General features: G+C 47.5%; 1 protein-coding gene across 1 annotated transcript in view; it reads left to right on the plus strand.

Moving 5' to 3' along the window:
* Positions 1–23,298, plus strand: part of slc5a1 (solute carrier family 5 member 1) — a 37,260-nt gene that overhangs the window by 10,247 nt on the left and 3,715 nt on the right. The window contains exons 3-11 of the mRNA XM_055655993.1: positions 88–192; positions 1,982–2,041; positions 2,151–2,255; positions 7,628–7,733; positions 13,550–13,630; positions 17,097–17,317; positions 19,737–19,872; positions 21,197–21,304; positions 22,555–22,705. Coding sequence (XP_055511968.1) covers positions 88–192; positions 1,982–2,041; positions 2,151–2,255; positions 7,628–7,733; positions 13,550–13,630; positions 17,097–17,317; positions 19,737–19,872; positions 21,197–21,304; positions 22,555–22,705 — 1,073 coding nt within the window. The remainder of the gene's footprint in view (positions 1–87; positions 193–1,981; positions 2,042–2,150; positions 2,256–7,627; positions 7,734–13,549; positions 13,631–17,096; positions 17,318–19,736; positions 19,873–21,196; positions 21,305–22,554; positions 22,706–23,298) is intronic.

Below are 23,298 nucleotides of genomic sequence, written 5' to 3' on the forward strand. Positions count from 1 at the left end.
GGTAGTGGAGAGGGCTGGGCAGGTCTCCTCTCCTTGCGCCCATGCCTTGTGCTGCACTGTCCTAACACTGTTTTATTTCTCCTTCAGATTGGGGCCTCTCTGTTTGCCAGCAACATTGGCAGTGGGCACTTCGTGGGCCTGGCTGGGAACGGTGCCGCGGGAGGACTAGCCACCGGCGGCTTTGAATGGAACGTACGTACGCGCCACGTGTCTCCTGCTGAGGACAGCCGTGGGTAGTTGCAGGAACAATGTTCCCTATGTTGGGGGATCCAGAACCAGGGGGGGGTCACAGTTTAAGAATAAGGGGTAGGCCATTTAGGACTGAGATGAGGAAAAACTTTTTAACTCAGAGAGTTGTGAATCTGTGGAATTCTCTGCCACAGAAGGCAGTGGAGGCCAATTCACTGGATGTTTTCATGAGAGAGTTATGGCCCTGTCCCACGGTACGAGTTCATTCCAAGAGCTCTCCCGAGTTTAAAAAAAAACAAACTCGTGGTAAGCATGGAGAATGAATGTAGCGGGTACGTCGGAGCTCGGGGACGTCTTTTAGCGGCTCATAATGCTAACGGCAGGTACTCGGGAAGACTCGCTAACGGCATGTAAGCTCGGGAAGATTCATGAAGATTTTTCAACTGGGCCTGGGTGCAAGGTGGGGTCTCAGTGGGTAGTGGAGAGGGCTGGGCAGAGGATGACATTCACAACTTGTTGAAAAATGTCTACGAGAGCCCCGAGTACCAACAAGCGGCCATTGCCGTAAATCTCTGAGTTCGAATCAGGGCAAACTCAGGAGAGCTCTTGGAATGAACTCGTACCGTGGGACAGGGCCATGAGATTTAGCTCTTGGGAATAACGGAATCAAGAGATATGGGGAGAAAGCAGGGTACTGATTTTGGATGATCAGCCATGATCATATTGAATGGCGGTGCTGGCTCAAAGGGCAGAATTGCCTACTCCTGCTCCTATTTTCCATGTTTTTATGTTTAGTCAGATTACACTGGTCCACCGGCAAAGCTGACTGATGCTTCAATGTCTAATTGCTGGGCACTAAATGATCACGTGCAAGTAAGAACTGCAGATGCTGGTTTAAATCAAAGGTGGACACACAATCACAATCATAATCCCAATAATACTTTATTAGCCAAGTATGTTTTGCAACATACGAAGAATTCCATTTGCCAAGTCAGTCAAACAAATAAAAATCAACAGAACACACAAAACACATTTTAACATAAACAGGCGGTGCCTGCAGAAGGCACACAGCATCATCAAGGACCACAGCCACCCAGCACACAGACTGTTCTCCTTGTTACCGTCAGGGAGACGATACAGGAGCAAGGCCGCACGTACCACCAGACTTAAGAACAGTTTTTACCATCTGGTCATCAAGCTTCTGAACTCATAAACATATTATACATGTTGATTATTTTATTAATTATTGTCTTTTACCTACCAATGTCACTTTTATCTTATCTTATTTTATCTTATTTTAATCCTTGTAATGTCATTGCTGAGGTGACCCGTTGTTTTGTCAAACACATTTCATTGTACCGTTGACCCTGTGTTAACCTACACATGACAAATAAAACTGAACTGAACATTCACAGTGACTCCTCCACATTCCTCACTGTGATGGAAGGCAAAAGAAAGTTCAATCTCTTCCCTTTGCTCTCCCTAAGTCGGGGGCCTCGAGCCCTCTGTTGACGGGACGATCTTGACTCCCATAGCCGGCGGACTCTCTGCATCAACACGAAACGTCACCCATTCCTTCTGTCCATAGATGCTGCCTGCCCTGCTCAGTTCCTCCAGCATTTTGTGTCTATCATCGATTTAAACTAGCATCTGCAGTTCCTTCGTACAACAAAAGTTATTGAAGTGCTTTTTGTCAAAGCCGTGAGATTTCTCTCAGTCCTCATCATTAATATAATTTGCTGGGATTACTTTGTGATGAAATACTAACTTTTTGCTGCTATAAACCCAACAGGCATTGGTCATTGTCATTGTCCTGGGATGGCTATTTGTGCCCATCTACATCAGAGCTGGTGTAAGTAGCACTTTGATTCACGGTCCCCGTGCTCGCTGGCCGAGGATCACAGTCCACCCGTCCCTTTCCGGGTTTGGGACCCGACTCTGACCGCCTTCTTTCCCTTCAGGTTGTGACAATGCCGGAATACCTGAAGAAACGATTCGGAGGCAACCGGATCAGGATTTACCTGTCCGTCCTCTCCCTCTTCCTCTACATATTTACCAAGATATCGGTAAGTTAGCACCGACCCTGAGCACCAACTCAGCTACTCTGACCAGTCCCGGTGTTCACGAGCAAGGCCCCACCTCCAAATAAGGGATCCACGATGTCGCAGAAGTTAGTGCCGCTACCTCACAGCCCCAGGTTCAATCCTAACCTCCGGTGCTGTTCTTGTGGAGTTTGCACATTCTCTCTGTGACCACATGGCTTTCCCCCCCCCACTTCTCTGGTTTCCTCCCCACATCCCAAGGACGTTAATTAGCTCCTGTAACTGGTCCTGGAGTGTAGGGCCATGACAAAGGAATGGTGGGCAGGTGTGAGGAATATACGTTGTAGGGCCACAGGGAAATAAGGAGAGGGGAATGGGGCAGATGGGGATGATATTGACAGGTTGAGAGGGAAGAATGGATCAGCCTTGAATGAATAGTGGATGGGCCGAATGGCCTAATTCTGCTCCTACACTTTATGAACATTTGATTCACAGCCTGCTGGGTCAAATTACCTTATCTGTGTTCTAAAGTAGGAAATATCTCTAAAATGCACTAACCCTCTAATATAATTCCAATGTGGAGTACAACTCCAATATGTATAACCTCCCATTATGGTTGAACCCTTGGAGTCCAGGCATCGTTCTGGTAATCTGATACTGCAAGGACAATGTATGTTTGGTGAGGTTGGTGCCTACCGCTGCTCACACTGCTCCATGTGGGTCCAGTCAGGGCTTTGCCCAGCTGGAGTGGAACTGTTTCCCACTTCTGCCCCATTCACTGTTTACAATATTAGTCAGGCTAAAAGTCAGTTCCATTAGCTTATAGTGACTTCCTACTTTCTTGTGAGGCACCGTGTTTGTGTACAGTTTCTGGTCGTCCTATAGGAAGGATGTGATTGCACTGGTTAGGGTGCAGAATCGCCAGTACGTTGCCTGAGATGGAACCTTTCAGTTATGAAGAGAGACTGGAGACACTGGTCTGTTTTACTTGTAGACGAGGTGTCTGAGGGGATGACCTGACACAACAAGATAGGGTGGAGAGAAGTAAATGTTTCCACACGGCAAAGAATTAGAAGGTATAGGTTTGCGGGAGATCCAAGGAAGAGCTTATTCACTCAGAGGGTGGCTGCAATCGAACATTTAAGAAGTATCCAGAAATGCCTGGGCAAGAAGGCTATGGAGCAAGTGCTGGTAAATGAGATTAGTATAGAAGGGTCAGCATGGACATGGTGGGGCAAAGGACCTGCTTCCATGCTGTATGACTTTATGGTTCCATCTGACTTTTTACATAGAGAGTAGGGGATGTATGCAACATACTGCCACGGATGGTGGTTGTGGCAGATACAATAGTGGCATTCAAGAGGGCTTTAAATGAATGTGCGGGGAATAGAGTGATCTGGATCATGTGGCGTTGAGATTAGTTTATCTTGGCATTATGTTCATCACAGACATTCCTGTGCTGTACTGTTCATTGTTTCATTATCTATGATTATGGTTTGAAGACCGCTTTACACACAGTGTCTCAATTTGTCTCTCGATACGTGACATATAATGCATTTCGTTGTCTCTGTACTGTACACTGACAATGACAATTAAAATTGAATCTGATATAAATATCGACTGCGTACAACACCCTGAGTTACAGACGGGATGGAACTGCAGGGTAATTGATCCAACTGCTTTCACAAGTTTTCATTGCCTTCTTTCTAGCTGACATCTAAAATAGCAGGTACACAAAAATGCTGGAGAAACTCAGCAGGTGCAGCAGCCTATTTCCTTCGCTCCATAGATGCTGCTGCACCCGCTGAGTTTCTCCAGCATTTTTGTGTACCTTCGATTTTCCAGCTTCTGCAGTTCCTTCTTAAACACCTAAAATAACAGGATGTAATAGCTTCAGTCACTCAGGGCAGTCCCTTGAACCACAGGTACTTGTGAACTAGAGCTCAGAGGTCAGGGCCAGGTGTTGCTCTACAATTTCCAAATGGCAGTGAGCCATGGGTGTGTCTGACAGTTACTGATTGTAGGTTAATGAGTTAATGATTGTAGCTCTGGTGCATTCCATCTGCCGGTATAAAAACCAAGGGGATTGGACTCCATTTTCACAATCTCTGCACACCATCAACTGTCTTTGTGTAAATGAAACTACAGGAGGAACATTGTTGTGGTCCATCAACCTCTCTCTGTTCTTGCTTGCCAACTGCAGTAACAGTTTCCTTGTTCCAGAGCAGTCCCACACCTTTAATTCCCCACACAATACCTTTAGATTTGTAGAGATACAGTGTAGAAACAAGCCCTTCGGCCCAACGAGTCCGCATCGACCAGCAACTACACCAGCACTATCCTACACACACTAGGGACAATTACATTTTTTTTTTTACCGGTCCAATTAACCTGCAAACCTGTACTTCATTGGAGTTTGGGGAAAACCGGAGCACCCAGAGAAAACCCACGTGGTCACAGAGAGTACGTACAAACTCCATACAGACAGCACCCATAGTCGGGATCTAACCCGTGTCTCCGGCGCTGTAAGGCAGCAACTCTGCCGCTGTGCCGCCCACTGCTGCATCACTGACCAGGTACGGCAATATCTGTGGAGATAGAAGGTTAAATACCTTTTCTATAAAGATCCATCTCCAGTTCTGAAGAAGGATCTTGGAAATTGACTCTGTTCCTCCCTCCACGGATGCTGCTTAACCCATTGAGTATTTTGAGCTTTTTATTTTGGAATTCTTGCAACTGAAGTTCTTTGATTACTAATTAGTTATCACCCTGCAGTGGGAGTCCATTCGGCCCATTGGGTAATTTTTGGCTCCTGGTTACATGGACTTGCCGGCTTGAGTTCTAGGGAGAGGTTGGATAGGCTGGGACTTTTTCTTTGGAGTATAGGAGACTGAGTGGAGACCTCAACGAGGATCTTAGATTAAATGAATGCTGGTACAATCTTTTTCCAAAGGTAGAAGGTTCTAAAACTAGAGGGCATTGACATAAAGTGAGAGGAGAGAGATTCAAGAGGGACCTCAGAGGCAACCTTTTCACTCAGAGGGTAGTTCTATCAGTTCATTCAGAAGTAGGTAAAGAAGCAGATCCAATTACAAATTTCAAAAGACATTTGGACAGATTAGTGGATGGGAAGGGTTTAGCGGGCAAATGTGCCTGGTCCAGAATACCAACTTGGTTGGCATGGACAAGGTGGGCTGAAGGGTCTGGCATGGACAAGGCATGGCATGGACAAGGTGGGCTGAAGGGTCTGTTTCCATGCTGTGTAGCTCTATGACTCTTTGGGTCTGAGCCCCCACTTCAACACCCAGGTGATGGGCTGCTTCTGCCCATGCAACAGTGGAAGCCTTGACCTTGGCCAGGAGCAGATGCCAAACACTGCAGGTGGGATGTTGGAGGGAAGCAGAGCAGCGGGTGAAAGCTCACCCAGAACATGCAAACTCCACACAGGCAGCACCCATGGTCGGGATCGAAAACCCAGGCAGCAGCTCTACCAGTTGCGCCATTATGCAGCCCATTCGATCTCCCACTATGTCAGGCATTTTGCTGCCCTCTCATCCAAGCCCTTGCCCCGTGGCAGAACCCATGGACTCTGGAGGCTGGGCAACCAGAATCTCCCTATACTGTGGCTGGTGCACTCTTGTTACAAAGGCCAATCCTCCTGTGGGTCACCCACCGTGGTCATGGTGAGCCCCTGCAGCTTGCAGTGTTGTTGTCTGAGTGACGGGAATGGATTGAACAGGGCAACTAGTTGGGAAACGGGATCTTGATGAGATTTCCAGGAATTTATATGCTCACTAAGTATCTGTTCCTCCATCTGTGGAATTCTAGCAGCTCAGGAGACTGGCGAGACGCCACCTGGTCTCTTTGACCAGGAGCGGTGTGGAGGAGGTTCACCAGTGTTGTTTCTGGAGATGAAGGGGTCAGGTTGATTGGGCCCGTACATGTTGGAGAAGAACGAGAGGTGATCTCACTGGAATAAACACGATTCTGAGGAGGATTGATTACTCTTGTTTTTTTAAGGTTAAATATTTGGGAAAAGTCTCCCACACCTGGACCAGCAACGCTCAAGATGCTCGACAGCTTCTGGGACCAGCATTCAATCCTCCCCCCAACGTGGCACAGTGTCTGCACAGTATACCTTCTATAGAATGGTCCACAGTGGCTCTGACTGCACATAGAAACATAGAAACATAGAAATTAGGTGCAGGAGTAGGCCATTCGGCCCTTCGAGCCTGCACCGCCATTCAATATGATCATGGCTGATCATCCAACTCAGTATCCCGTACCTGCCTTCTCTCCATACCCTCTGATCCCCTTAGCCACAAGGGCCACATCTAACTCCCTCTTAAATATAGCCAATGAACTGGCCTCAACTACCCTCTGTGGCAGAGAATTCCAGAGATTCACCACTCTCTGTGTGAAAAAAGTTCTTCTCATCTCGGTTTTAAAGGATTTCCCCTTTTATCCTTAAGGCACCTCCCGCAACCTCGACCGCCCAGAGCAACAAGTGCAGCAGGCGCATGTGGGTGTCACCATCCACAGATTCCCCCCCCCTCCAAGTCATGCACTCCACAATCTCAACCTGACCCTCTTCTCCCCCTTCCCTTCATGCATCCATCGAGTCTCTCCAAAACATGGATGTCTTTTTGGGTCACTAACTCCTCCCGTGACGGAGTGCAGTGTCAAAGCGGCTACATAAATAGTGTTGCTGTTACTCCCGTGGAATGATGTACATAATCCTATGACAAATGCTCAGGGGGTTAAGCAGTTGTATGAGCAGATTCTGTTAGAAGGTGCAGCTGGTGGAGCCACCGCCTCACAACGCCATAGCCCCAGGTTCAATCCTGATCTCAAGTGAGAGAGGATGTTGCTGAGCTCTCGTTTTCACAGAGGGGGGAGCAGTGACAGGGGATTCACAGAGGGGTCTGAAGAAAGCTCTCGATCCGAAACCTCGGCCATTCCTTCTCTCCAGGGGTGCTGCCTGTCCCGCTGAGTTACTCCAGCTTCTTGTGTCTGACCTCAGGTGATGCTTGTGTGGGGTTTGCACAGTCTCTCCATGACTGTGTGGGCTTCCACAGGTTGCTTTGGTCTCCTCCCTCATCTCAAAGATATGTAGAAATGGTGAGTCAATGGATGCTATGACTTGCTCCTAATGCATTTTGTGAAGGTTAGAATCGGGAAAGAAGAAAATGGGATCAGTGTAGGATTAGTGTAGATGGGGAGGTGATAGTCAACATGGATATGGTGAGCTGGAGTGCCGATAATACCTCCACACGACTCTATGCTAATGCAGGAATTGGTTCCCTGTTCTGGGATGCAAGCTGGTGCAGGAAAAATTTGCAAGAGCAAAGAAACGAAGGATAGCATTCCTACTGTAATTGTGTTCCCTCTTTCAGGCTGACATGTTTTCAGGAGCCATATTTATCCGCGAGGCACTGGGGTTGAATATATATGTCGCTGTGGTGATACTGCTGTCCATCACTGCCCTCTACACTGTGACAGGTAAGAGCCACCCTGCAGTCACCCAGAGCTGGGAGCAAAGAGACAACTTCCTCAGCAACTATTTCCCCGATGTTTGTGGAAATATACAGGAAGGTCCGTGAAACTTCATGCCCATACTGGTTATAGAAGAGCTCTGCCACCTTATTCCATCTTCCAGCTTCTGGTACAACAGGTGGTGCAGAGAGAAAAATGCCAGGGTTGCAGAAAATAGTTTATAGCCTTGTAAGCTGTAACAGTTACACAGAACAAGTCCAATGTCTGCAATGAGGTAGGTTGGAAGATTGGGGGAATACACCCTATCTTATGGGAGGACTATTCAGTAGTCTGGTTACAGAGGGGAAGAAGCTGTTCCAGTGTCTGGTGGTGCATGCTTTCAAGCTTTTGTGACTTCTGCCCGACTGTGAGGGGGAGAAGAGAGAATGACTGGGGTGAAAAAAGGTCCTTGATTATGTTGGCTCCTTTCCTGAGGCAGTGTTAAGTGATGGTCAATGATGGGGAGTCTGGTCTTCATGATGGACTGGGCTACATTCAAAACTCTCAGCAACGTATTGTGGTCTTGGGCAGAACTGTTCCCAAACAGGCCGTGACGTGACTTGCTCTAGTATGCTTCAGGTGGTACATCTGTCGAAGTTGGTAAGAGTCTTTGGGATATGCTGACATTCCTTAGTCTCCTGTGGCAGCAGAGGCGTTCATTCAGGACAAATAGTTGGTGATGTCAACTCTTAGGAACTTGAAGCACTCAACCATTTCCACTTTGGCACCATTGATCTGATTGGGGCATGTACCACCATGCTTCCTGAAGTCAATAACTAGCTCCTCCGTCTTGCTATCATCGAGGGAGGGATTGTTGTCTTGACACCATGGTACCAAGTTCTCCATCTCCTTCCTGTCCACCGTCTCTTCATTGTTTGACATTTGCCCACCACAGTGACGTCATCGGCAAACCTGCAGATGGAGTTAGAGCAGAATTGGCCTCACTGTCGTGAGTGGGTGGGTAGTACAGGTTGGAACTGAGAATGTAATTTTGTACGGCAGTGGGATTGAGGATTATTGTGGAGGATATATTCTCACTGATTCTGATTCATGGGTCGGAAAGTCGAGGATCCAGTGACTTATGCTGACTCCTGAGTCTGGGTGTTTTGAAATGAGTTTGGATAGGATTATGGTGTTGAAGGTAGAGCTACAGTCAATAAATAGGATTGTAACATAGGAGTCCTTGTTATCCAGATGTCCCAGAGATGTGCCAGGGAGTTCTCTGTGGATATGTTGCGATGGTAAGTCAACCACAGTACATCAAGGCTGACTTGTGAGGCTGGATTTAATGTGATTATGTGATCCATCACTAGTCACTCAAAGCTGTTCATGACGGCGGATGTCAGAGCCACTAGGCGGTTGTCATTAAGGCACATCACCTGGCTTTTCTTCAGCATTGGGATAATAGTGACTTTCTTTAAACGGATTGGGACCTCAAATGGAGAAATGAGATTGGAGTAGTAATGAAGAGAGTTTCCCTTCATCTCATCAGTAAATGGACAAGCTCTGGGTGGGTGATCTGTGGTCAGCAGGGTCTCAATGGGCCAAAAGGGTCTGTTTCCATGCTGTATCTCAAAGGAAACTCTAATCTGAGATTGTGTCCACCAGTTCTAGACACCTCAACCAGGGAAAACATCATCCCTCCATCCAGCTGTTATGGATCATAGCTATACAATGCAGAAACTGAGCAAAATGCCATCTAAACTAGCCCCATTTGTCAACATTTAGCTCCTGTCCCTCTAAACCTTTCCTATCCATGCACCTGTCCAGATGTCTTTGCAATGTTGGTATTGTACTTGCCTCAACCACTTCTTCTGGCAGCTCGTTCCATATACCCACCACCCTCTGCATGGAAACGTTGGCCCTCAGGTTCCTATCAAATCACTCCCCTCACCTTAAACATAGACCCTTTAGTTCTTGATCTCCCTGCCCTGGGAAAGGTCTGTGTGCATTCACCCCATTTACTGTACATTGAGCGCTGTGAGAAGTTTATGTTTTAGCGAGTTCTGTTCTCATTCGTCTGCACTACAGGCAATACAGAGCAGTGAGCGACATTCAATTCTGTTGATATAATGAGTGACTGAGACTGCAGCCGTCCTGAGCTAGGAACTCACTGCCTCACAGCCAGCAGCTCTAAACCCGCTCCACATGCCCATGCGTGTTTGAGTGCTTTAATATGTGCATGTAGGCATGTTTATCGCACACCTTTGAGCCTGTGTGTGAGTGCATCTGTCCTTCTGCCAGCATTTATGTCCCTATCTCATGACTGAGTCTCTGCGGGTGTGAGTGAGCGCACGCAATGTGAGACTTTCTTTACAACTCTTGGCAATGAACTCTCCAAGGTGGCTGCACAGATTCAGTGCCATTGTCAATTGAGGAATGTGCTGACTGACCTTAGATACTGGTTTAAGAGATGTGTGGGTTATTCAGTTACCAATGGATTGCCGAGGAACTCGTAATCAGTGCAGAGGCTGGGTTCACTGATGTCAGCGATAACCAGGGTAGGGTTGGGGAGAATGTGTCAAGTTCCAGAGGATTACATTCACCTCCCCACCCACATCTCCCAGGTCAAGGTGGAGAACTTCCAAATGCGACCCTCCTGCCTGAGTTCCCAGTTCAGTTTGTATCTGATATTTCACCAGGAACAAGGACACCAGGTTGGGAATTCCTTCCCCACGGCCATGACCAACCATCTGAGCTACATCCTCCCACCCACCCTGGATCCTTCGCATTTATTTCCCACCCAGTCAATTACTTTAGACTTCAGACTTTAGAGATACAGCATGGAAACGGGCACTTCAACCCACACTGACCAGCGATCACCCTGTACACCAGTCATCCTACACACAAGGGACAATTTACAATTTTTCTTTTACCAAAGCCATTAAGCTGCACACCTGTACGTCTTTGGAGTGTGGGTGGCAACCAGAGCACTTGGAGAGAATGTCACGGGGAGAACATACAAATTCCAAGCAGACAGCATTCAGAATAGAACCTGGGTCTCTGGCAATGAGCTGCGCCACTGTGCCAACCCACGTCAGAAAAGAAGACGCTGGGCCATTCAGTATAAGGGTTAGGAAGTCATATTGCAGCTTTATGAAACTTTGGTTAGACCACATTTGGAGTATTGTGTGCAGAACTAGTGGCACCATTACAGAAAGGCTGTGGAGGCTTTGGAAAGGCTGAAGAAGAGGTTTACCACAATGTTGCCTGGATTGAAGATCGGAGGAATTTGGATTATTGACTCTAGAACATAAGAGGCATAGATAAGGTAGACAGAAATGCAGGGGAAACTCAGCAGGTGAGGCAGCATCTATGGAGCGAAGGAAAAAGGCAACGTTTCGGGTCGAGACCCTTCTCCTTTGGTCTCGACCCAAAACATTGCCTACTTCCTTCGCTCCATAGATGCTGCCTCACCTGCTGAGTTTCTCCAGCACTTTTGTCTACCTTTGATTTCCCAGCAACTGCAGTTCCTTCTTAAACATAGATAAGGTAGTCTGTGAGAATCCATGACACTGGTTGGAAATATCCAATACTAGAGAGCACAGCTTTAAGGTTAAAGGGGGAACATTTAAATGCGATGTTCAGGGCAAGTATTTTACAGATAGTGGTAGATGTCTGGAACACAACATTATTATAAAGAAAGAATTATTTAATAAGAATTAAAAATGTTTCAATTGTTACATTTTTTTGAAATGTCTTAAATTGAGTTTTCAGCTAGAAATTTGTTCATTACAGCTGTTTTAATAAGATTTTTTAATATTTCAAACATTTGTAATTGTTTTGAAATGTCTTTAAACTAGTTTTCAGCTTAAGCGGTTTTTCACACAGCTCCAACAGAAAGCTGCTGTTAACCAATTTCCAACTGAAAAGTGGTTCAAACACATATCAAAACATTTAAAAATCAAATTAAAACATGTTTTTAAATTATCAACACCGCTCCAACAAAAATCCGCTGTGCTATTGAAAATCCATTCACCCCAGAGCAAATTCACTAATACCTCCAGGGCCCTGGTACGGGTTGGGATCATTACTCTTCAGTTTTCCCTGAGGGATTCATTCTTCCCAGAATGTTTTTTCTATTGTGGAAATCCCACTTGTAACATCATCAGTGGTTCGACCAGAAATAATGCTGTGTAATTTTCATCCCCCCCCCGTTAGAAGAAAGGCAGCTCTTACTCTTCCAGTGACCAGTTCTTTCTAATCCTATCTCCGCTGAAATCCTGCTGTTTAAAAAGGCAAAACCCACTGCATTCTTTGCTCTTATCGGGCTCTCTGATCTCCTGGAGATTCACTCTTGCGTGTAGCTTGACTGCTCTATGCATGGAGGTCAGGGTCAGGGTCCTCACGCCATTTTGACCTCGGGACCTTTCCAGGTCACCGCTGCTGATCTCCGCATCATCCTGCTGCCAGGAGCACTGGTGGGAACAGACACGAGAGTGATGGTTTGAGAAGCATTTAGACAAGCTCATAGATTGGACTAGGCAGGGATGGTGGAACGCAGATCACGTGCAGGCAGTGTAGGATGAGTTCAATTTCACAATTATGGTCTGCACAGAACATAGTTGGCTGATGGGCCTGTTACTGTTCTATCTGCTAACTACTGTGTTAACGAGGGCACCAACACTTCCTTATCTTAATATTTTTGTGGAATCTGGCATCAATTACAAGGCTGGTGGTAATTGCCCTGTGCTTCAGGGGGTAGTTCAGGGTGCAAGAATTAACCCCATGGATGTATCTGATCACACATCTACCCAGCAGAATAAGGATGGTGCATGCATTTCCCTATGGGTCACCAGTGAACCAGATTGTTTTTTGCAATATACAGAGGTGCAGAAACAAGGAACTGCCGACACTGTTTATCAAGAAAAGACACACAATGCTGGAGTAACTCAACGGGACAGGCAGCAACCATGGAAAACATAGATGGGTTTTGCGTCAAGACCATTCCAGAGGCTCACAACATTTGGCATTTTTATGGTTTTCCCAAATTCCGGATCATCGGCTGCATTTAAATTGCAAATTTGATTTCCTGGCTTTGATCTCGGGACTTTGGATTGTGAATGAATGAATGATTGATTGAATGAAAGAATGATTGAATATTTATTGGCACATGTGATGAGTCGCAGTGATGTTCTTTGTTTTGCATATCCAGGGTATGCAATGAGTTGCCACTTTAAAGGTTCCGACAAAGTCACAAAGTATCCCACGCCAGGTCCTCCTTTCTTCCTGGTGGCGCGACATTCAACTCCCACGTGGCCTGTCCTCGACCGCCGGTGCACGCAACGACTGCTGACCTTGACCCGTGCCCCCATAGACCGCTGCACCGACCTCCTCCACGACCGCCGCCGGGTCCCCTCCTGAAGCATCCGCAGCACCAACCCAGCCCACGGACACAGACTCAGTCAGCCCTTGCTCCATCTGCTGCCGGGGCCTCTGTGCGGATGGAGCAGGGGATCATACTGAAGGAAGGGAGACCTTGTCGACTTTTCCTTCACTAAAAGGTGAAGTGTGCATTAAAGGCTGTCCAATGTTATAGCCACCCAGGTACTTACAGTGGTCTACCTCCATTGATCCTTCTGGAGCTTCACACCCGGCCCCTACAATTTCTCACTCCTGATCTCCAGGGGCCCTCTGGTTAAGTCGGCAATGGCTGACCTTCCTGACGTCCAGCCCAAATCAGGGCTGTTCCTCGGGACAGCCTTTGTGAACATGCTAGTGTTCTTACCTCTGCTACCATATCTCAGTGTGATTAATGGACGGTTGCTGTGTGTTGTTGGCAGGTGGCTTGGCGGCCGTGATCTACACTGATACGTTGCAGACCATCATCATGGTCGTGGGCTCCTTCATCCTCATGGGATATGGTAAGCTCTCCAGTCATTGCTGCTTGCTCTACTGCCCTCATTGTCCGCAATGCTGTACAACAGCTCCACACCCCTCACTGCACCTCTGCCTTGGATTCAAATAGTGTTGGAAAATTGGATCAGTAACTTGGGGGCAGAATTGCCAATCAGCTCAAAAAAGGTCTAGGCACTCAAGTCTAGGGAGTTTGCTGCCAGAGATGGACGGGCTAGTTGGATGAGGGGGTGTAGGGACTGAGAATCTATTACCCTAAATGGAGATAAGTCTATCATATCCATGCCAACTATCAAGTTACTTAAAAAAGACACAAAGTGCTGGAGTAACTCAGCATCACTGGAGGACAAGGATAGGTGGCGTAACGGGTTGGGACCCGACTTCAGACTGATTGCAGCAAAGATCTTATAGCAGCTATAGGATCTTTGGATTGCAGTGGGAGCGGGGAAGAAAGCTGGAAGGGAAGAGGGGCAGGACAAGACCTGGTAGGTAATAGGTGGAGACAGGTGAGGGTGGCTTTGATAGGCCGATGGTTGAATAAAGGGAGGAGATGAAAAGACAAAAGAAGTAACAAGACAAAAGGATTGAAGAGTTGCAAATTGTGAAGTCAAAGGAAGGAATGTAGGTACAGGGGGAGGGGAGGAAGGTACAAGCCCAGGTGGGGCACAAGGGAGAGAAAATGAAAGAGTGGTGGAGGAAGAATGTGGAGGGGAGGTTCGTAGTTATCTAAAATTGGAGAATTCAATGTTGACACCGTTGGGTTGCAAGTTGCCCAAGCGGACGGAATATGAAACATAGAAAATAGGTGCAGGAGGAGGCCATTCGGTCCTTTGAGCCAGCACCGCCATTCATTGCGATCATGGCTGATCATCCCCAATCAATAACCCGTGCCTGCCTTCTCCCCATATCCCTTGATTCCACCAGCCCCTAGAGCTCTATCTAACTCTCTTTTAAATCCATCCAGTGATTTGGCCTCCACTGCCCTCTGTGGCAGGGAATTCCACAAATTCACAACTCTCTGGGTGAAAAAGTTTTTTTCTCATCTCAGTTTAAAATGGCCTCCCCTTTATTCTTAGACTGTGGCCCCTGGCTCTGGACTCCCCCAACATTGGGACCATTTTTCCTGCATCTAGTTTATCCTTTTATAATTTGATATGTTTCTATAAGATCTCCTCTCATCCTTGTAAATTCCAGTGAATACGATCTTGTGTACAAGAATACGGAATCCTACCTTTATCAACCATAACATCCTGTTCACCAGACTCAAAGACCTCGGCATTGAAGGCTCTGCACTCAGCTGGCTCCGTTCCTACCTTTCCAACAGATCCCACTTCATCTCGCTCCACAACCACACCTCTGCTACAGCCACAGTCACTCAAGGCGTTCCCCAAGGCTCCGTACTCGGCCCCCTCCTCTTCATCATCTACATCCTCCCCCTTGGTCAGATACTCCGCCACTTCAACCTGGACTTTCACTGTTACGCCGATGACACCCAGATCTACCTCGGCACCAAATCCCCCCACAACCCCCCCCTCTCCCATATCAACTCCTGTTTGTCAGCTATAAAAACCTGGATGCAACATAACTTCCTCAAACTTAACAGCGATAAGACAGAATTCCTCCTCATAGGCTCCAAAGCCACACTCAGCAAAATCAATAACCCCACTCTCACCATCGACGGCACCACTGTCTCCCCATCGCCCCAGGCCCGCAACCTTGGCGTGATCTTTGATTCCACCCTCTCCCTTGAGCCTCACATCCGCCATGTCATTAAAACCTCCTTCTTTCATCTCCGCAACATCGCCAAACTCAGACCCTCTCTCACACCTCCCGCTGCTGAAAGACTCATCCATGCCTTCATCTCCTCTCGACTGGACTATTGCAACTCACTTCTCCTTGGCATCAGCTCCACCTACATCAACCGACTCCAACTGGTCCAGAACGCAGCCGCCCGACTCATCACCCACACCAAATCCTGGCATCACATCACTCCAGTCCTCAAACAACTTCACTGGCTTCCCATCTCCCACTGGATCACCTACAAAATCCTTATCCTCACCTTCAAAACCCTCCACCATCTGGCCCCCCCCATATCTCACTGACCTCCTCTCCCCCTACCAACTCTCACGGTCCCTCAGATCCTCATCAGCCGGTCTCCTCTCCATCCACAAGTCCAACCTTCGCAGTTTTGGGGACAGAGCCTTCTCCTGGGCAGCTCCCAGGCTCTGGAACTCCCTCCCCTAACTGATCCGCAATTCCGTGTCCCTCACCATCTTCCAGTCCCGCCTCAAGCCCCATCTCTTCACCTCTGCCTATCCTTAGCCCCACGTCCCCCTCCCTTTTCATCTGTGCATTAATTGCCTCATATTGTGTTTTGAATTGAGTTCTGCCTTTACTTTGTGTACTAGTCATGTCTCTACTATTTATTTAATTCCCCTTTCATGTTTTTCCTCTACCTGCTAAATTTTTGTAAGGTGTCCTTGAGACTCTTGAAAGGCGCCCATAAATAAAATGTATTATTATTATTATACAAATTATTATACAAGCAGGGAGGGTCAGGCCATTTGGCCCATTGTGCCTACTGACTATACAATAAGATTCAGGCTGATCATTTTCCTCATGTAACCATGTATCTTTTGGTCCCTTGCTATCTAGTGATAGAACTACTCTTGAGGAGATGATTCCAAAGACTTCTCCTCCTCTCTGTCCTGAATTGCTGCCCTCCCCCCATTTTGAGACCGTGGCTTCCTGTTCTAGACGATTACTGTTCAACCTTTGGGAACATCACTCCTGCTGCCAATCGTGTCAGGAACAAGGACTTTGTTTCCTAAAAGTCACATCTCATTTCCCTAAACGTCGGAGTGATCAGGCGCAGGTTTCAAGCGGGGGCTGTATTAAAGACCTGGGTCTAGAATGTCTATTGGGAATGAAAGCAAAGTGTGGAAGAAATGGAAGCCAACATTACAGGAAGCTGAATCACCATCAGAGAGAGGGAGTGTCGGAAAGCTCTTGAGAAAGGAACAGTGAAGATTAGAGTCCTGGGTCAGCGTGATGTAGAAAGTGATTCAAGACGGACTGAGTGCATGAATGAGCCTCCAGAATGTTTCTGAGACTGGATTGCCACTCCCTCCCTCCTCTGGCCTATATTCAAATCTAATCAGATTCTCATGGCTTCAGCCTCTGAACCACAGTCGGGTAATGTGTGCAGAACACAATGGGACTAGTGCAGGATTAGTAGAAATGGTTGCCGGGCACCTGATGGGCTGAAGGGCCTGATTTCATGCTTTACAACTGTGAGCCCTTAAAAAATGGTGACTATGGAGTGTCCCAAGGAAGGGACAGGGGAGTAGATGTGCCAGTTTTTTCAGCTATGGAGGGGTGAGTCGTAGCTCGTACGAGGAACTTAATGTTGTATCTATCAATTACCGCTTCAGTCAACAGGTAAGGGCCAAGGCCAGACATTTTGTTTTGCAGCCTTCAATGCAGTTGGGGGCTACGAGGCCATGAGGGAGAAGTACATGAACGCCATCACCACCCAGACCTTCGACCCCGTCCTGAACATCAGCGCCAACTGTTACACCCCCCGGTCCGACTCCTTCCACTTGTTCCGGAATCCCCTCACAGCGGATTTACCCTGGCCTGGCCTGATCTTTGGACTAAGCATCTTGGCAATCTGGTACTGGTGCACGGACCAGGTAGGTTGCACACTCACCTGCTGAGCAGCAGGAAAGCCCAGGCTGCTTCCTTTGTACCGACCGCATCTGTCGTTTATAGAAGCTTAACACTAAACCGGTATCTGCGGGTAAATATTTGACTAAAACATAATAGGAGACATTTATCTTTTTGAACCACACAATGATTTTAACATAGTAGTTTAACTGGTATTTATTTTGTGATTCACCTGAACAAATGCCACTGCTCGCAAGTTCCTTTCCAAGTTTCACACAATCTTGGCTTGGAAATATATTATTGCCACCAGGCAGGTCTAAATTAGTTTAGTTTTAGAGATACCGTGTGGAAACAGGCCTTTCGGCCCACTGTGCCTGTGCCGACTAGTGATCCCCACGCACACACACTAGGGACAATTTACAACTTTACTGAAGCCAATTAACCTACATACCTGTACGTCTTTGGAGTGTGGGAGGAAACCGGAGATCCCGGGGAAAACCCGCACAGGTCACGGGGAGAACGTACAAACTCCGTGCAAACAGCACCCGTAGTCAGGTTTGAACCCGAGACTCTGGCGCTGTAAGGCAGCAGCTCTACCGCTGCGCCACCCTTGGAACCTACTGGCTAACAGCACATTGGGAGCAGCAGGAGAATGGGGTTAAGAGGGAAAAATAGATCAGCCATGATTGAATGGCAGAATAGACTTGATGGGCCGAATGGCCTGATTCTGCTCCTATCACATGAACATGAATAGACAGTAGGAAGTTGAGGTTACATTAAGATCACCTGTGATCTAATAATATGGTGTAGTAGGCTTCAGGGGTTTCCTCCTTCACATTCTTTGTTTGTATATAACCTGAGCTCACAACACCTGCTCACTGCTGCCTCTTGTGGTGGGTCAAATCTTCCCAATCTAACCTTGGATACCTCCTGTCCCAGCATCATCTCTGTCCGATGGTGATCCTGCCGTGTGAGTTTGTGTCTGACTGGGACCTGCAGTCCTCTATTGTTTTATTTAAATAGTTTAGTGGCATACTAGCTCCCCACCCTTGCCTTTCATGGTGAGGTCACCTCAAACCAGAGACATTTCCTATCAAATGAGAGCATGTTTTTATACCGTTAAGTACAGAGAACCCTTGTTTTAACGGACCTCTTTATAACAGATTTTGGTTATAGCGGACTGACCTACCAACGGCTGCCCACAGTTCGCACCGCCTCCCCCGGCTGCTCCCAAAACATCACCTACCCAGAACGTCACCATGTTCTCCAGAGCTGCTGCCTGACCCGCTGAGTTACTCCAGCACTTTATGTCCTTTTGTGTACTAGCCAGTAACTGCAGTTTGTTTCTAAAACTTATACAATGAGAATACCTTACACGATTATAGTGGACAATTGGCAATAACAGACACCATTCCCCCCTCTATGGGGTCTTTTATAATGTGCGCTTACTGTACATGTTTTGTTGAGAAGCATTTTTGCAATACATTGAATTGAAACCTTACTAAAGACTGACAGCTTTGGAGTAGGCGAGCATTTTATTGGGGACCTACGTCTTACGGTATCCATGGCAACCTGCACAAATATGTGATCTTTTTCTCAAAGCCTCAGACTTGATGAAGCAGTTTTGCAGTGTTGCACCGCAAACAGTTTTATCCCCCAGTGAGTTGGCAACCGTTGATCAGCCAACAATCAGGCTCCCATCCTTCTGCATCTAAACCTATTTCTCTTCGGGAGTGCAGCCCAATCGACTGATACTGGCAGATAAATCACCAGCTATTCCACAGAATGGCACTGTTGACATTTTTGGCACGGGGGCTGAATGGCAGGTTACAGCGCCAGAGACACGGGTTTGATCCTGACTACGTGTGCTGTCTGTATGGAGTTTGTATGTTCTCCCCGTGACCGTGTGGGTTTTCTCCGGGATCTCTGGCTTCATCCCACATTTCAGAAACGTACAGGTTTGTAGGTTAATTGACTGTAGTACAAATTGTAAATTGTCCCTAGTGTGGAGAACAGTCCATGTATGTGGGCATAACTGATCGGCGCGGACTTGATGGGCCCATTCCGCTCCGTATCTCTAAACTAAACTAAACATGTCATTGGTTTATGGAGGTATTCTTCACTATAGCAAAGAGCATTTGACTCCTTTCTCATAGGAATTCACTGCACCAACGTAGACCTGATGCAATTAGGCAGACTTGGATGAAAATTTGCTGAATAAACGCTTTCCCAAAATGAATCCCTTTCGGAAGGCAGAGTATGGGAGTTCAGGCCGATCCAAGGCAATTTGAATTCATGACCATCCAACTACATAAGTACATCAACCAAAAGCACATCACACCACCCATCACAGCAGCTACCAAATGAGCCGGTGGCTGAGGATATCTTTACAATGATCACTTTGAAGACTTCATTCAGAGTTTGTGTTTTTTTGTCCCCTCACAGGTAATCGTTCAACGCTGTCTCTCTGCAAAAAACATGAGCCATGTCAAGGCTGGCTGTGTCCTCTGTGGCTACCTCAAACTCCTGCCCATGTACCTCATGGTCTTCCCTGGAATGATCAGTCGGATCCTATACACAGGTCGGGGGATCTCCTGTGTACAGTTAGTGTCTGCTCACAGGAGCAACCTGTCCAACTTCCTGCTGCTTCCTCTATCCTTGCTTTCTCCTTCAGTTGGCAAATCCTCCTTCAGTGGAGGCACTTTTGGCATTAGTCAGATGCTGTGGGGTTGTTAAACACTGGTTGAATATATTCCCAACGTTTAGTTCATTAGTAAAGTACATCAATGCCTCTACTTCCTTGGAAGGCAGAGGGAGTTCGGCATGTCACCAACAACTCTCACCAACTTCTACAGATGTGCCGTAGAAAGTATTTTATCGGGATGCATCACAGCATGGATTGGGAATGGCTCCATCCAAGAACGCAAGAAATTGTGGCTGCAGCCCAGACCATCACATAAACCAACCCCCCTCCCTCAGCAAGGGTGGAGTCTTTCCCCCTTGCCTAAGCCTACATGGTGAATGTGATGTATGCCACACCAGGGAAGATCTCCCACCATTCAGGCCAACACCGGTCAGTAAAGAGGAAGAAGATTAGACTTTATTGCCTTCCATCTCAGTGAGGAATGTGGGGAATCCACTGTGGTGGATGTTCATGTTAACTTTTATGTAGTTGTGTGTCTTGGTACTTTTTTTTTAGTATGGCTGTATGGTAATTTGAGTTTCACCGTACCTTAATTGGTATACATGACTATAAACAGACCTTTGAACCTTTCAACCTTTGGACACCATCACCTCAATCAACATGATCTGGTCACTGTCCAAACTTTCATTGTGGACCATATTGTGCTTAGTTGAAGATAGACACAAAATGCTGGAGTAACTTAGCTGGACAGGCAGCATCTCTGGATAGAAGGAGTGGGTGACGTTTCGGGTGGAGACCCAGCATAGTTGATTGGTTTCCCTATATGTAGTGATGATCACACTTCAATCCAAATATTTAACCATGATATTTTTATATCCTGTCAGTGTGAAAAGTCAGTGTAGTGCAGTGGTAGAGTTGCTGCCTTGCAGTGCCACAGACCCGGGTTCGACACGATGATGGGTGCTGTCTTTATGGAGTTTGTACATTCTCCTTGCGACCACGTGGGTTTTCTCCGGGTGCTCTGGGTTCTTCCCACGCTCCGACATATAGAGTTGTCGGTTAATTGGCTTCTGTAAAGTGTACATTGTCGTGTGCAGGGTGGTGCTAGTATACGTGGTGATCGATGGTCGGCGCGGACTTGGTGGGCCAAAGGGCCTGTTTCTGCCCTGTTTCTCTAAGTTCCAAAGACAAATCGTCATTTCTTCTTGAAGCTGTGTGGATGGTTTGAAGCTGATGGCTGTCTTTGATGTCTACCTGACAGATACCATAGCGTGTGTGGTCCCCAGCCTTTGCAAGCAGTACTGTGACACGGAGGTTGGATGCAGCAACATTGCCTACCCCACGCTGGTGGTGAGGCTGATGCCAGCCGGTGAGTACCCACCTTCAATGATGTAGAATAGGAATGATCTGGGGATGTTTGTTGGAGAAACATTTTCCACCTTGTTGTCGCACTTAGTCATCGTTGGTCTATCCACCTGCCTAGAGTCCTCACTTACAGAGAGACCATTGTCCTTATCCCCTGCCTGATGTTCTCTGAAGCATCCCACCACGGGGACTCCAGGTTGGACATGTGGGTTTACCTGGGGATCTGGGGTTCACCTGGAGACCAGGTTCACCTGGGTCCCTCGAGGTTCGACATGTGTGTTTGCAGAGACATGGTTAATAAGTGATGGCGATGGCCCCTCTCTCACACCAAGCCAAGACCTAGACCACTTCACAGCTGGAGGGCCAGGCTTGTGAAGCAGCAAAATCCAATTAATGTCAACGTAACAAAGCTTCCGTGCGCTCCTTATTTTTTGTGAACCTTGCCAATGCTGCTTAAAAACAGAAATAAAGTAAACACCAAACAATAATCGGGCGCAGAGTTGGCGAGCTATAAAGGCCAGTGCTGAGTTTCTGGACCCGGTCCACCGCTGTTCCGCCACTCCCTCCGGTTAAAGGTCTAATGGGAACCTTGGTATTGATGCCATGGGAAAGTGCTGCCTCTTTTTGTACCAGTTCTGTGGCAGTAGTAGCAGTGTAGGGATCGGAGGAATGTACAGAAGAAACCGGTGTTTGGTTCAACCAACCCAGCAGTGTACACGGGCTGGACTATCACAACGCTCACCCTTCATCATCACCCACTGCCCTCCCAGTGACCCACTGCGTACACTTCAGCTAGTGGCAAAAGGAAGAACATATTGACTCTGGAATATTCTTCCTGGCCCCTCCTCCTTCAGTCCAGGAGATCACTTGCAAATAAACAAAGCCCTGGAGACCTCAATCTGGAGATGGGTCCCCACCCGAAACACATCTGCGCATTTCCTCTCACAGATGCCTCCTGACCCACACAGTCTATTGTGTCTCCACGAGATCAAATGATCTTGTGTAATCTATGAACAAAGTGCAATGCAGCTCCAAATTCCAGTTATCCTACATTACAATAGAGATGAGCAGATCCAAGTGTACATGATCCACAGCATGTGAAGGCCATGTTCTACCTATATCGGATCACTGCGGCTACCCCAATGAACGTGGAACGGTGTTGACAACTGTCAGTACAGCTCGACTCTGTATGTCCTCGTGCTCTAAGGTAGATTGGGTGATGTGCTTCCACCTAAGCTGCCGTGTCTTTGCCAGGCCTGCGTGGTTTGATGCTGTCCGTGATGCTGGCGTCCCTGATGAGCTCGCTGACGTCCATCTTTAACAGCGCCAGCACTCTCTTCACCATGGACATCTGGACCAAGATCAGGCCCAAGGCCACGGAGAAAGAACTGATGTTAGCAGGGAGGTAAGGGGACTCTCCACCGCTGAGAACTTCGCCATGACAACCAGATCCCCAAACTGAGGAAGGAAAATGTACTTGCAATATTAAAGGGAAATGTTCAGAGAAACGGTTGCATGAAGAAGGTGCAAAACAATGTTTCCATTCTCCTCCAGTTTCACTGCCTCCCCTGGCCCTGGCCCTGTAGATGGACACAGTCACCCGGAGTACACTGGTGTATGATCACTGAGCACTATTAAATTAAATATTAATTAGCAGGCCAACTTTCCCTTCCTTTCTACTTGATACAAAGGAAAATAGCCCTGCCTGTTTGCTGGATCCTCACTTTGGACCCCAACCGAAGTGTAACTGACCCCCACAGTGGGTAGGTTCCCAGGTCCGTGGAGACCACAGGCGCACGAGGTCTGCAGGAGGAGGTCAGCGCCCACTGGACACGGTGTGCATGGGTCATGGGCCATGGGCTGGCTGACATTGCTTGGAGGCGTGGGGTTTGACGGGACCATAAGCAACTGCTTTGTATTAGGTCCGACCACGTTGTCCTTGGTGGGCGCTCCGGTTGTGTTGCTGAGAGGTGGGAATGGAGGAGGGCGGAAAGGCTT

The sequence above is a fragment of the Leucoraja erinacea genome, chromosome 25, assembly GCF_028641065.1.
Source record: "Leucoraja erinacea ecotype New England chromosome 25, Leri_hhj_1, whole genome shotgun sequence".
NCBI classification, from domain to species: Eukaryota; Metazoa; Chordata; class Chondrichthyes; order Rajiformes; family Rajidae; genus Leucoraja; species Leucoraja erinaceus.